Consider the following 14,599-nt stretch of genomic DNA (forward strand, 5'->3'; position numbering starts at 1 on the left):
TGTCATAGCTATTTTTTTTCTAAAATAAATTATTATAATTTTTTAAACAAATATTATTTATACATTAAAATTAGCTATCAATAACTACCATGTATTTTGTATATAAATGTTTCATACATTTTACCTGTCTAGGAACTTGAGAAAATGGTTCAAGTAAATCTAATTTTCATTTTGTAAAAAGTCATAGAAAAGTGATACTGATGAGCTCTTCTGGTGGTACCATATGGAAGTTTGCATGCAGTTGATAAGGCAGCCACTTTTTGACGAAGTCTATCGCGTGTCTTTGTAACGTTAGCCAATAAAAATCAGCTTGTAGCATTTTCTTTGCTAGTGACCTTGCCTCTAGATGATTTCTACAAATTTTACTGTGGATTTCATCTAAAACTTCTTTTGTCTTCGAGTTCGGAACACATTTCATCAAAAGTGTGGTTATTCCTCTTCTTTAGAGGATATTATGAACTGGTGTGTAGTTCTAAGTTTCTCTTAGCAATCTTCTTACTTCTCTTTCTTCGTGAGGTAGGATATCAAACTTAAGGTATTTGATGGTAGGAGTTATTCATCCCAAGTTTATATTAGAGACTATCAAAGTATATGACTTGTCAACTTTTTTTGCTACTAATGATGATTATAGGATTTTCTGAATTAAACTTTTATTATTATCCCCTGGCTCAGTGTTGGCCAGTTTGGAGAGGACATCAGCTCAACCATTTAATTTTTGAGTTATAGGTTTGATCTCGGCTTCCTGAAACTTGGCCAGTTAATAGTCACCATTCAATTTTCGAGGTACTTGCCTAGACTCTTCTCCAAGTACCACTTCATGTTGGAAACTTTGGTTTGATAGTCACCATTAATTTGTGAGGTTATTACTTGTGAGTCACTAAATATGAAGACTTTCAAGGCACCGACCTCTTTGGCTATTCGAAGACCAGGAAGCACAACTTCATACTCAACTTGGTTATTAGATGCTGGGAAGTTGAACTTCAGTGCGAGCTCTATCCGAGTTTCTTCTCAAATCTCAAGGATGACCCCTACCCCACTATTAGCTTTGTTTGATGATCCATCTACATACAAATTTCAAGTGGTTGAACTCCCTTGTTGTTCCCGGTATACTCTTCTAGGAAGTTGGCCAGGTATTATGACTTGATAGCCATCCGAGCTTTATATTTTAAGTCGAACTCAAACAACTCCACAGTTCACTGTAGCATTTATCCCACAATATTTGTTCTTTTATAAGATATGCTTCATGGATTGATTAGTTTGGACTTTGATATTATGAGTTTGGAAGTAAGCTCGCAATCTCGTAAAGGCCAAGACAAGACCGTAGCCAAATTTTCTATTCTTTGATAGTTCAACTCTACCCCTTGCAATGCCTTGCTTGTAAAGTAGACAGATTTTTGTCCTTCTTCGCATTTTTGTCAAACTCACAAGTTTAACTCGTAAACTTGTACAAGTTTAGGTAGTGAAATCGAGTTAACTCATACATAAATTCTTTTCTGAGTAGACTCGGATAAACTCGATCAAAATCGCAAGTTTAAGCGCGAGTTAGCAAGTTTGTGTTAGGTGCCCATTTTCGCCAAAATGGTGTCGTTTTGGGCCATAAAAAGAGAGGAGAATAACGTTGATGAAATCATGGAACCCTAATCCCTAATGTGGCTCGTGACCCACTTTTCTCCCTATCGTTCTCTCACTCTCATTCTCTCATAGTCTCATTTTTTTCCGTCCTTTGCCACCGTTCATCGCTGATCACCTGCATCCCTGCCGTTCATCTCGTCACTCACTCGTTTGTGTCTCTCTGCCCGTCCGCCGCTTTCTCACTGTCACTCTCTTATTTTGGTTACCACAATTCGTCCATGTTCCTCTGTTTTGTTTGATTCCCATAGAGCCTCTGCCGTCCACCACGATGCATCGTTTGTCGCGTTACTTCCATTTGTCGTGTCCTTTGCTGGTCGTTGTGCAACCGCCGCTCGTTGTTTTTGTCCTTGGTTCGTTCGTTCACTCCATTCAGGTATGTTCGTTTGTGATTTTGCGTTACTGAGTTACTGCATTTTGTAGTTGTTTGTTGTTAGTGTTAGTGTGTCATGTTGAATACTTGAATGTGTAAATTCTGAATTTATGACCTTTGTTAGATGTTACTGGCTTACTGCTGAATTCTAAAATTATGACATTTGTTAGTTGTTACTTGTTACTGCAGAATTCTAAATTAGTTGTTACAGGCACTGCTGAACTTTGAATTTATAACCTTACTAAATTAATTATTTGGTATTGTTGATTTGTTTATTTAGGAACAAAATATCTGAGAATGTTGGTTCAGAAATGATGTTTCTAATGAAGATGGTGAAGAGATGATGTCGATGCCATGGAAGATGAAGATATTGGAGGATTTCAGTTTTAGGCTTTTAGTTTATTAGAACATTTAACTGTTGCTTTGATGTTTTCTTTTTTGTTCAGCTGTGTTATATGAAGCTTTGATTGTGTGTGACTGTACATTCTATGTTGAACTAGATACATACTTGTGTAGGATTTGAATGTGTGTTCTAGAGTACTTATTATAATTGTAGTATTTTTAGTTTATTATATGTTTTGATGTTAAAATTGTTAAGTTTGAATGCCTAAATATATATATATACAAAAAAATTATAACAAGTAAACTCGTACAAGTCTAGGTCAGCTCCATGAGTTTACCTAGACTCGTGAGTTTGACAACCTTGCCTCTTCGTCTTCTCGAATAAGGGTTGTGGCTATAGCCTTATCAGCAACAGCTAGGTACAATACGAGCTCTAATCCTACTATAGGTCGGGTCAGTATGGGGGCTTTACTTAAGAATTTTTTGAATTCCTGAAAAACTTATTCGCATTCTTGAGTCCATTGAAAATCGTGCCCCTTTTTGAGGATTGCAAACAGTGGCAATAACTTCAATACTGAATCGGCCAGGAATCTAGATAAATATATCAGCCTACCATTTAATTATTGGACCTCCTCCAAATAAGTTGGGCTTTGTATCTCCATGATTGTCTTGCATTTTTCTGGGTTAGCTTCAATACCCCTTATGGTGAGCATGAATCTTAGGAATTTTTCTTCCTCTACTGCGAAGGTATACTTAGTGGGATTTAATCTCATCCCATGCTACTTTATGGTGTAAACACTTCTGACAAGTCGGGTAGTAGGATGGCTTTCGTCCTTAGTCTTTGCGAGCATATCATTTACGTAGAACTCCATTAGTTTTTCCAAGTGGGGAAAGAACACATTGTTCATCTGTCGTTTATATGTAGCTGCAGCGTTTTTCAATCCAAAGGGCATGACTACATAGCAATAAGTAGCCTTATGGGTGATGAAGGACGTCTTCTCCTGGTTCGGTCCATATATTGGAATTTGATTATATCCCAAGTAGGCATCCATGAAAGAGAAAAACTTGTATCTTGAAACTGAATCTACCAAAGCATCAATGCTAAGTAGAGGGTAGGGATCTTTCGGACAAGAATTGTTGAGGTCGGTGTAGTCAATACATATCCTCCACTTCTATTTTGCTTCTTTATGAGCACAATATTGGCTAGCTATAGGGGTATTTTACTTTCCTTATGAATCCGGCTTCTAATAGTCCTTGTATTTGCTCATCCACGACTTGTGCTCTTTCAAGACTGAGCTTTCGTCATCTCTGTTGTATAGGTCATAACCCTGGGTACACAACCAACTTGTGGCACATGAGATCGGGGTGGATGCCTAGTATGTCAGAGACTTTTCAAGCGAAGAGGTTGGAATTGTCTTGCAGGAGTTTGACGAGCTATTGCTTCGGCTTTTGACCTAAATTGGCCCCCACATTTGTGATTTTTTTGACTTTTTCTCCTATTTACAACTCTTCAATTTTTTCTTCAAGTTGAGGTCTCAATTTTTCACAAACTCAGACACTGCCTTCTATCGAATTAACCTCTTTTTTCTTTGTACAACCACGTAGACTCAAACTTTTATTGTAGTATTTTCTGGCCAATTTCTGATCTTTCCTTATAGTTGTTGTTCCCTTTGGGGTAGGAAACTTTATGCAAAGATGAAGAGTTGGCACCATTGTAGCAAGTCGATTTAAGGTTGACCGACCTATCAGAGAACTGCATGCTAATGCGACATCTACCAAAATATAGTCTATGCTTAGGGTTCTTGTCTTCATACCCTTGCTGAAGGTGATGTAAAGGGATATGAACCCTAGAGATCGGATAGGGGCATCTCCCAGACCAAAGAGGGTATCTGGGTATGCCTTCAAGTCTTTCTCTTCCAATCCTAGCTTATCAAACGCTGGCTTAAATAGAATATCAAATGAGCTTCCCTAATCTACTAGGGTTCTGTGTAGGGGTGGCAGTGGGGCGGGTAGGGGCGGGTTTTTGCCCTACCCAACCCCGCTCCGCCGTCCTTGCACTCCACTACTACCCGTCCCACCTCTACCCGCGGGTAGTAGGCTGCTCTACCCTAACCCGCCCCCACGGGTACCCGCCCCGCCCCTATAAAAACTTAAAATTCATAACTAAATTAAAATACAAACATAAGATTCATACAATGTCAAATAACTTGAAATTAAAAAAAGATTAATGTTTAATTACTACAAATTTAACAATATAATAAAGAAATTGCATCAAAAGAGTCTTCAATTATTATTCTTGTTCTTCCACCATTTAACAAACCTACATTGAAAACACAACATATAAACTAGTTAAGTTAAGCATTATGATTAGTAAACAGCAAACACAAAGTTTTACCAAATAACTTGGCACCATTTTAAAAAAAAAAAAGTGAAATAATTTTTCAGAAATAAATGCAATACCATTGAGAAGAAAGCAATACCAAATTAAAATTCCAAAGCAAAGGTAACAAAAATAGAAGCAGCCAACACTTATTTCAGAATTGAATAATTTGCATAGAGTTTCCATGGTCAACCAATAAAATAACTCTAATGATGATGCAATTAAAAATTACTATATAATTATGTAGAAATATTTACTCTAACTCTAATTCTGTAAAATAATAAATAAAAAAACCAATCTTAGTAATGCCTCATGCTAAGAATATATAAAAAATGAGTCATATTAACCAATCTCACCACTCTTTACCTGTTAACCACAACCATTCAAGTATTACCCCAGCAAAAATTTCTCAATTATATCGAAAGACCAAATGCAAACTCTACAAGACTGGTTCCAAGTTCCAAGTCAATCTTTTTAAAAGTAAAGCCAAAAACAAATTAGGGTGGTTCTTCATTCTTGTTTAACTAATTTGCTAGTTAGTTGTTAAAGGAACGTGGTCTAAACTAAATTAAAAATTGAAATTAGAGTTGGTCCACGGCAGCCAGTAACTTCAACCATTCATCAAAGGAGGGACTTATCTTGGTCAATATAAATCTTTGGGGGCCGACATGTGAGTTTGAGCGAAACCACCGTAAGACAACTTGGAAGCGAGTCCTTCATCACATGATCAATTCATTATCATTCATTCATGGTGCTACTATATCTACTTGTATGCACAGCAAAATTATTTTTGCAAAACTGCAGGTTGCATTCAAATAAAAAGAAAAATGTTGCAGACGAAATGAATGTTTTGCTTGTTTGAATAAACAATATTATGAGTCTAGTTTGACAAAATCAAAGCATCAACAATTCAAAATAAAAAATCAGAATGCACACAATCAAAACATCAACAACACAAGAGAATAAAAACTCTAATTAGTCAAACTCTAACCAGAACTATGAAATTAAAAATAATTGAAGCTACAGATATAATTTCTTCTTCGGCAACTATTCTTTGGCTTTGGGATGATTTGGGAAATGCTGAGGTACATATATCTTTTATAATAATGCCATATATAATAACTAATTTGGCAAGCAATCGTATACACTAATACACATACTGTGAAGGAAAAATTCTTCATCTAATGATCTAAGAAAAAATAAACTCATACATGCAATCTGTGAAGGAAAAAAAATTGGTACGACTAAAATGACTATTACAATAAAAAATTGATTATACTTAACTAGTTAAAAAAATTAATTTTCTATATTTTATCTCATATATATATATATATATACTTCATGATTCATAGATATTAACCTTTTTGGATGTTGATTTAATCTGATAAAAAAGGGCAGTGCAAGAGACTTAGAGACAGGGGAACTTACGTGTTGGAGGAAGACGGCGAAAAAGAAGGGTTCACTGGTTCAGTACTCAGTAGCTTCGGTAGTGCAGCAATGATGAGTAGGTTCGAGCGTTCGGCAGCAGCGACACGGCGTCAACAGGACGACAGCGCAGTGGCAGTGACTCGGCGACGGGCTCGGCAGGACGGCAGCGCAACGACGGCGACAAGCTCGGCGGAAGAGTCGACAGCGCAGTGAAGGTGACCAGATCTGATGTTGTACTGGGGAGAAGAGGAAGTGACTAGGGAGAAGAGGAAGTGACTTTCCTTCCCTCTTCTCTGCTAGGGTTGGGGCTAAAGGGACGCGTTAATGAATATGAGGAGTGGCTGTGTCGCTGTGAGGATTAGGAACCCTAGAAACTTAAAATTGTGTATATATACATGTACTCCGGGGGCGGATAGGGGCGGGTTTAGCCTGACCCCGCTCATCTACCCGCCCCGATCAAAACTCGCCCCGCTTCGGGTCGGGTTTAAACCCACCTCGATCGGGTTGGGGCAGGTCGGGTACCCGCAGGTTCGGGTACTCCTGCCACCCATAGTTCTGTGAAGGTTTGCATTGGCCAGAATCATTGTTATCACAATTGGATCATCATGCCCAGGTACTATACCTCGGACATCTTTCTTTGTGAAAGCTAATGTAGGCAGGTCTGGCATTTCTTCATCTTCTCCGACTTGGTAGACCTCCTTCAAGTGTCTTTTGCGACAGGACTTTGTTATTCCTCCCCCTCCCCCACGAACCCACTAGCGATCATGTGGATATGTCTCTCGGGGGGTTCTTTGTGGTCGCTCTCACCATCCTCTATCTTCCTCATCACTTTTCCTCTTACTGGTTTCATCTGATCTCCCAGCAAGGTATTTATCCAGTTGTCCTTCTCAGGCAAGCTTTTCAATCACATTCTTTAAATCATAGAAATTATTGGTTGAATGGACATAAATTTTATGGTATTTACAATATTCTGAATAATTTCCTCCTTTCTTACTTCGAATGGGCTTAGGAGGTGGTATTTTTCAGTATGGCATATCTCTCTTTAGACATCGACCAAGAAAACTCGTAACGAAGTGTAGGAGTGGTACCTCATAGGCTTGTCCGAGTTGTAATTTTCTTTCTTCTTTGATTGATTCTCTTTTTCTCGAGACTGATGTTGACTGCTTTGTCCCAATGTAGGTTTCCTCAATTGTGTGGTTTTTTCCATATTGATGTACTTCTTGCCTCACTCTTGAACTTCATACAAAAAGGTCGTGTGCCTCTTTGATATGGATTGTAAGAACAGACTTTCTCTGAAGTCATTTACTAGCCCCATGATAGCTGCTTCAGTGGGCATGCTTTGGTTTCTAAGCAGGTCTTGTTGAACCTTTCCATGTACGCTATGAGAGACTCTCCGATCTCTTGTTTGACGCCCAAGAGGCTTGGAGCGCGCTTGGTTTTGTCCTTTTGAATAGAAAACCTGGTGAGAAAACTCCTTGCCAAGTCGTCGAAACAAGTGACTGGGAGGGAGACTGTAAAACCACTTTATTGTAGCCTTGGTTAACGTAGTCGAGAAGGCTTTACACCGAGTTGCATCAGAGACGTCAACTAGATACATATGACTCTTGAAGTTGCTTATTAGGTGATGATGGGGTCGGTCGTCCCATCGTAAAGGTCCATGTCCAGAATCTTGAAATTTCTAGGAACTTTAACTCTCATGATTTCTTCTGAGAATGGATCTTCACTTTCCAAAGGTGTGGCTTCTCAACCAGCGGGAGGTTTTCTTCTTTTGAGATCGGACTCCAATCTCTCCAATTTTTCTTCTAATTTCCTGCGTCGTCGTACTTCTCTTCGTTAGGCTTGGTCAGATTCACGTTGTCATTCCAATTCAATTTTGAGCTGTTCTAAACGACCTTGGTGTCTATGAACTAGGCCTATGAGTTCGGTTGGATCTTTGTCTCTCAATCCTCCAAGCTTGTGAATTTCAAAGCCGATTCTCCGCCCTTATATGTTTCTATTTTCATCTTCACCAATACCCTTCCCTCTTTCTGATCGTGTGGGTATGACAATTGCCGGATCATCATTATGATGTTCTTCCTCATGGGTTTTGAATCAGAGGTTATGTGTCAAACTCCAAGTCTCCAACAATGGTGTCAATGTTCCGAGACTTATCTGAAACCAATATGCTATTAGGCTTGAACGTGAGATCCAAGTTCTTTTTAATGAGATGTTCCGGCATCTCCTTTGACAAAGTGATATCGTCCGAGCTCTTCAAAGAAATTGGATGTGGTACTTACAAGAGACTCTGATACTTAAGTTAGTAAGGATTTTTAGGTATATTTTTTAGTGGATTAGAGTTGAAAAATACCTGAACTTGATGAGGTATTTATATAGTAGGAAAGATAAGTTTGTTATTTTTCTATAACTTATCCATCTATCATGGTGAGTAGTTATTCTCTACTTTTATTTAGGGGTTGTTGAGATCTCATATTTAAATATATAAGCATATTTGTAGGTGCATTCAAGATTCTGCAAGTCAAGTCATACAAATGAGGTCGTGCATGTAGAGAAAATGGTTTTGGACTCTAAAGTGGACTTTAGTTATTTTAGGTCTCGCTTTAAATTGCGGGTTAGGATATGAACAAAATATATACATAGTTTATTTTATTTTTATTATGTATTTTATATTCCAATTCACATTCTATCTTGGTGACTGATTTTAATATACGCCTAATTTTTTTTTTATAAAAGATTAAATTCATGTTAAGTGTATCTTTAAAAAATAATTGCTAAAGTGTGGAATAAGATACTTCACATTTAATATTTAGAATAAAAGACAAATAGGTGCCTCACCTTTTTAAACGCAGACATTTTAATCCCTCAAGATTGAAAAATACATTTAAATTCCTCACCTTATAAAACGCGTGACAATTATACCCCTCCGTGGAGTTGGGGTTCAAAATGACAACGAAAAATGCTGACTTGGAGATAACGATGATGAGATGTCCGTTTTTGTTGATGATGTGGATGGTGAGCAAATTATTGATGGACAAATCCATCCTTATGCATTAGGTTGCTATTCTATGGAAGGCTTGCTTCTCCTGTCTCCGCCCTCTAATTTTTCTTATAAAATTGCACCGAACCTCTTCGCTCAAAACAACCATCCTACCATTTTCGCTCAGTTTCCCAAGTTTCGCATCGACGGTGGCCTTTCGCCTGTCTTCGTCACCATTTCATTTCAACCTACACAGCAGCAACAAGCCTGAATTTCATCATGGTCACTTTCCTAGGTCCACCTAATATCTACCATCCTAAACCACAATCCTTCCTAACCCCCCACCTCCACTGCCACCGCCGCCAACAATGCTGACACCATCATAACCCCAATCGCACCCTCTAATCCCTTCATTGACGTAATGGTTTCAAAATTCAACACCATAACCACCAATGGGATTCACCGAAAAATTCTCTGCAACCTTCTTGTCATTCGACAACCCATGCCTCGACTTCTTCTTCCATGTCGTCCCCGACACTCCCCCGGACTCCGTCAGAAAGAGGCTCTACGTGGCATAGGCCCACAACCCCCTCACCACACTCAAACTAATTTGTAACCTCTAAGGCGTCCGTGGCACCGGCAGGTCCGATCGCAATGGATTCTACGCTGCTGCCACGTGGCTATTCTCTAACCACCCTAAAACACTCGTAGCCAACGTCCCATCCCTCACCGATTTTGGATATTTCAAAGACCTTCCCGAGATACTCTACAAGCTTCTAGAAGGTTCCGATGTCCACAAGAACTAGAAGCCGCAGGGGCTTAGCGTTAAACGATCTAGCAAGAGAAACAGGTTAAAGAGGAGGCCATTCAAATCAAAGCCCTTAAAGAAGGTTTCGGACCCTGTGGCGGAGAAAGAGAATGCCCATGATTTGAGGGAAGAGAGGAAACTCGCCATGACCAAGAAACTCCTTGATCGTTACAACAGCGATAAGAATTTTCGGCTCCTCCACAATAGCGTCTCAGATCACTTCGCCGATTGTTTGCAAAATGATCTTCAGATTTTAAATTTCGGTGCGTTGACCAATATCAGTCTTGCAGCAAAGTGGTGCCCTTTGGTTGATTCTTCTTTTGACCGATCAACGTTGTTGTGCGATACTATTGCCAAGAGGATCTTCCCTTGCAATGGTAACCCTGAATATGAAGCAATCGAGGAGGTGCAGGGTCCGCAATCGGTTGAGAAAAGACGTTCTAGTCTCTCTGATGTGACAGCATCGTTCTGATACATAAGAATGGATTTGTCCATCAATAATTTGCTCACCATCCACATTATCAACAAAAACAGATATCTCATCATGTTATCTCGAGGTCAGTATTTTTCGTTGCCATTTTAAACTCTAACTTCACAGAGGAGTATAATTGTCTCACATTTTATAAGGTGAAAAATTTAAATGTATTTTTTAATATTATTAAAATGTCCACGTCAAACAAAAGTGAGGACGTATTTGTCTTTTATTCTAATATTTAATATACCAATAAAGTTGAAAGCTGGAACCTTTGAATTTCAATTTTCCTTGAATCCATCAAAGAAAGGAATCCAATTTCGCAATTGTGGTTGGCTGGTTGCAGAAGAGAAGAGTGCAAAGAAGGGCAACAACATCAATGGAAGAACCAAAAGCACCTGAAACTTCTCCTTCTCCTTCTTCTGCCGCTGCTTCTTCTGCACCGACAACAACTCAAAGTTCACAACTTCCTCCTCCTTCACCACCACCAACAACAACAACAACGAGTGGTGCTGCTATTCCTTCTTCAACGAAGAAGAGGCCTCTCGAATCTGATTCTTATTCCAACTACTACAAGATTCGCGCACTTATTCGAGACCTTCGCCCCCATTTCATCCAGGTACACCCCAAACTTGTCTCAAAATTTCTGCTTTTTCCTCCGATATAACTCTCAATCTGATTTTCGTATCTGGGTTGGTTTTTATTTTCTTTATTTTTCTTTCACAATGGTATGAGCTATGCTGCATTGCCCATCTTGCTATGTGTTTTAGTCCAAGTTTTTATTTTTATTTTTTGAAGTTAGTTTTAAGAAAATTAAATTATGTGGTGAAATTGTTGTTCCTTAAAGTGTTTGAATTTATAAACTTGGTGAGGATTTGATTTCGTTTTCTGTTCTTTTCGAAAAAGAGGGATAAAGTTGTGGATGAATTTGGAGAAAAATTGTGTTTGCTTTCTTTTAGTAATTTTAGTACTTTCTTTTTTCTATAAAGTATGATTCATTTTGCTAGGGTTTTCGAGGGAATTTTTAATAGGTGTCTGAAATAATTAGGTAATGAGTGATGAAATTGAGTACAAGATCTAAATTACAGAACCTCTATACAATTAGTAGGATAATTCTTCTTGAAGGGTAACTCTGCATAGATAATATAGGTAGCATTAAAAATAAGCATTTGGAGAGGAAAGTGGGGTAGCACCTATTTTAGAGAAGATGATAGAATATCGTCTTATGTGTTTTAAACGTGTGCCGAAAAGACCTCTGGAGGCTTTATTTAGAAGAAGTGGATGAGATGGGAAGTAATCCAACAGTTAGAGCTATAGGGAGGAGACCTAGAAAAACCATATGCAAAATTATTAAAAGAGATTATACTAATGGCCTAAATGAAAATATGATTTATGAATGAAGTTGGAACACTATGGTTTCATTTCATCTTTTTGTGGTCCACCCTGTTTAGTAGGACGAGGGGTAGTTATTCCTGAAGTCTGTTTGGAAAGTATGTTGCGACTTACGGCCAAAGAGAATTGTTTTGTGTAATATTGTTTTGATTTTCTGATTGAATATAGTTACAAATTATTCTTATATGTGGACCATGAACTAAGTATTGAACTTATAGGCGGGATCTATCAGTGATGAGTACAAACTTTTGCGTTTCACCCAACTCAATATAAACCCTAGTCGAAAGATTACAATTACATTCTGCTCTCTAGGAATAGTACAATGCTATCTTTAAAATTGGTAAGAAAACTCTTAAACTTTTTTGACGTAACTTCTTAGCCTCATTGCACTTTGCTTCGATCATCATAGCGGCATGTTTATTTTTCTTACTGACTATTGTTTCCTTTGGTTATCTTTCTGTCAACTCCCATGTTCTCATGTATAAGATTATGTTAATGCCATCTATTTGTTTCTTAGTTCCTTCTTATCTGCTCCTGCTCTCTTTTTTGTGAAGATTTGTTTAGTTATATATTCAACCAGTTTGTTACGTTAATTTGTTACCATAACCTATGAAATTTTAATTAGTCTGTTAGGATGAAGCATGCAATTGCCTAGATAAATTGAAGTTAATAAGACTTTGTTCCTAATAGTTATGATGAGTTGAGTAAATCGAATACTTCTATCTTCTTTAAGTTGTGGTAGCTTCTGCTGCTTGAAATGCTATATGAAGTGCCTGACCATTGCTGTTTCATCTTGAAGGTTATCCGAACTCCAGACTACAAAAATAGCAAAGAATCCCGAGAAATTCGAGAACGTAAGAACATCCAGATGAAATTCTATTTATTACATAGCTGATGACATAATAAATTTAGAATGCAAATGCCCATATAACAGCTATGACTCAATGGAAATTTCTCATCAATTGGATTTATATCTATTTATATTCGGATTTGTCCTCCAAAAATAAATGTTTTATCTTGTATGTGATTGGTTGAAACATGCTTTCTGACTTCAACTTGTGCTTGCAGAATTGAAGATTGTTGTGAAGTTATACGATGATATGAAAGTGGAAGCAGTTTCGTTGGCAAAGTATAAGCAAGATGGCCAAACACAGCAAGAGCAGCAGCCTCAACATATGAAGTCTCCGGAGCAGATTCAAGTTGAGAAATCATTCACCTCAAGGGCATCATCTGAAATTAAGGTTACGGCACTGGCTGAAGAAGGTCAAGGGACATATGTAGTTGGTGGATCGGCATTCGGCTGGAATTTCATCACCTTTTCAGGGAAGGAAGCTGTCTATTATGGTAGGACAAAGGAACAATTTCGATCGACACAAGTGAGGACTCAGTAGTGCTGTGTCTCCAGGGCTTAACAAAAGTAGTTTCATTCATTGATAGAGGGTGCTGAAAATCCTCATCCACAAGTACAGTGTAGAAGAGGTTTACATAGAACATTTATATCATTTAGTTTTTTGCAATTGACATCTAAAATTTTCCAAGAGGCATGGCACATGTGCTGTAACATTGTTTTTTGCTGAGTTGGATTAATCTGAGTCCAGAATTATTATTTTTCCGATTAAAATACTCTGGAAAAAGAAAAGAAAATCCATGTATCTTATGTTGCTCTTTGACCAAGACTGGCAGGTAGCCAAAAAGAATTGAGCTGAATGATTGAACTATGCTGACTAAGGAATTAGTAATCCGTAAATTACAATCAACTTGCATAACATACTTCAAAACCAATAGATAGATATCTTTTCTTCTTAACCAATGATGTTAAAATCAAATTCTGTTGGGTATGAAAATTCACTATTAGAAAAAGCATGCACCCTACAGAATCTCTTCTATTATACGACTAAAATTGACTCTAATAGGAAAAATAGGAAAATACTTGTTGATTTAACCAAAAAAAAAAAAATAGAGATGCTTTAGTACAATATATGAACTACAATCACTTGTAAAGTAAGAAAAAATGTCTGAGCCCGGGTTCGAACCGGGGACCTCTAGTGTGTGAGACTAGCGTGATAACCAACTACACCACCCAGACGAATGATGTTAATAATTTTCTGGTTTATGAATATAACTACTTGTTAGCATTGAGAATTTCATATTAAATCTCTAGAAATTTTATTTGGATTTTCTTTCGAGATACACACAATCTTTTATATATTTTTTTTAGTAGAAGTAACCTTCAAGGTATAAGAGTAAAAACATAAGCTAAGTTCTTTGTTCCTTAAACATTTGCGTTGATACTAATATAATTAAAAGAAAGTTAAAGTAAAAAAATATTTTATTGGGTTTTGCTTACTCATTACCGAGTTAAAAATGGTACGTCTTTATAGAAAAAGTAAGTTTTAAGTTTCAAATAACAATAAATATATGAAATTTACTATTTTTAAATCTTTAACGAGTAAAAAATTCGTTAAACATAACCAGAATGAAAATTGATTGAACCAATACTCCATATTATTTGTGAATTTAGGATAAGATTAGCACATCAATAAAAGATAACATTACCATATTATTTATGCATTTAGCATCCTTTACAAGGTTTGAAACGAATAAAGATCAATAGATCAAACAACAAGCACTTACAACACTTATTAGAATAAAGGGATTTCCCTGAACAGGAACCACATGTTCGCCTGCATTTTCAGCTACCTCACAACTTAGATTTGATGGCTGAATTTGGAGTACTAACTTTCCTCATTAGACCTTCTTGAACCAATGATACAAGGTGCTGAAAGTAATACAGTAAGAAA

General features: G+C 37.4%; 2 protein-coding genes and 1 non-coding gene across 4 annotated transcripts in view; 1 reads left to right on the forward strand and 2 right to left on the reverse strand.

Annotated features, from left to right (window-relative positions):
• LOC107634996 lies at nucleotides 10,678-13,442 on the forward strand. Of its 2 annotated transcripts, XM_021121752.1 has the most exons (4): nucleotides 10,678-11,025; nucleotides 12,598-12,652; nucleotides 12,867-13,004; nucleotides 13,041-13,442. In XM_021121752.1, exons 1-4 carry the CDS (start codon nucleotides 10,786-10,788, stop codon nucleotides 13,187-13,189), a joined length of 582 nt encoding a protein of 193 aa, XP_020977411.1. In that variant the 5' UTR covers nucleotides 10,678-10,785; the 3' UTR covers nucleotides 13,190-13,442. The 2 variants fall into 2 exon arrangements, with proteins under 2 accessions (XP_020977411.1, XP_016193838.1); XM_016338352.2 differs by having other exon boundaries at nucleotides 10,680-11,025; nucleotides 12,867-13,442.
• On the reverse strand, nucleotides 13,811-13,884 carry TRNAV-CAC. The gene has a single exon. It is a non-coding gene; the product is annotated as a tRNA-Val (tRNA).
• The window catches only part of LOC107634997 (acyl-CoA thioesterase 2), a 6,562-nt gene continuing 6,301 nt past the window's right edge, over nucleotides 14,339-14,599 (reverse strand). The window contains exon 17 of the mRNA XM_016338353.2: nucleotides 14,339-14,577. Within this exon, the coding sequence (XP_016193839.1) occupies nucleotides 14,500-14,577 (78 nt within the window). The 3' untranslated portion in view covers nucleotides 14,339-14,499. The remainder of the gene's footprint in view (nucleotides 14,578-14,599) is intronic.

This window comes from Arachis ipaensis, chromosome B04, assembly GCF_000816755.2.
Source record: "Arachis ipaensis cultivar K30076 chromosome B04, Araip1.1, whole genome shotgun sequence".
NCBI lineage: Eukaryota > Viridiplantae > Streptophyta > Magnoliopsida > Fabales > Fabaceae > Arachis > Arachis ipaensis.

Bases quoted from the DNA above. Each gene is read 5' to 3' on its own strand.
- LOC107634996 (XM_016338352.2), top strand. From the start codon at position 10,786: ATGGAAGAACCAAAAGCACCTGAAACTTCTCCTTCTCCTTCTTCTGCC. The intron at 11,026-12,597 runs GTACACCCCAAA...TTCATCTTGAAG, and splicing joins TTCGCCCCCATTTCATCCAG to GTTATCCGAACTCCAGACTA. The intron at 12,653-12,866 runs GTAAGAACATCC...TTGTGCTTGCAG, and splicing joins ATCCCGAGAAATTCGAGAAC to AATTGAAGATTGTTGTGAAG.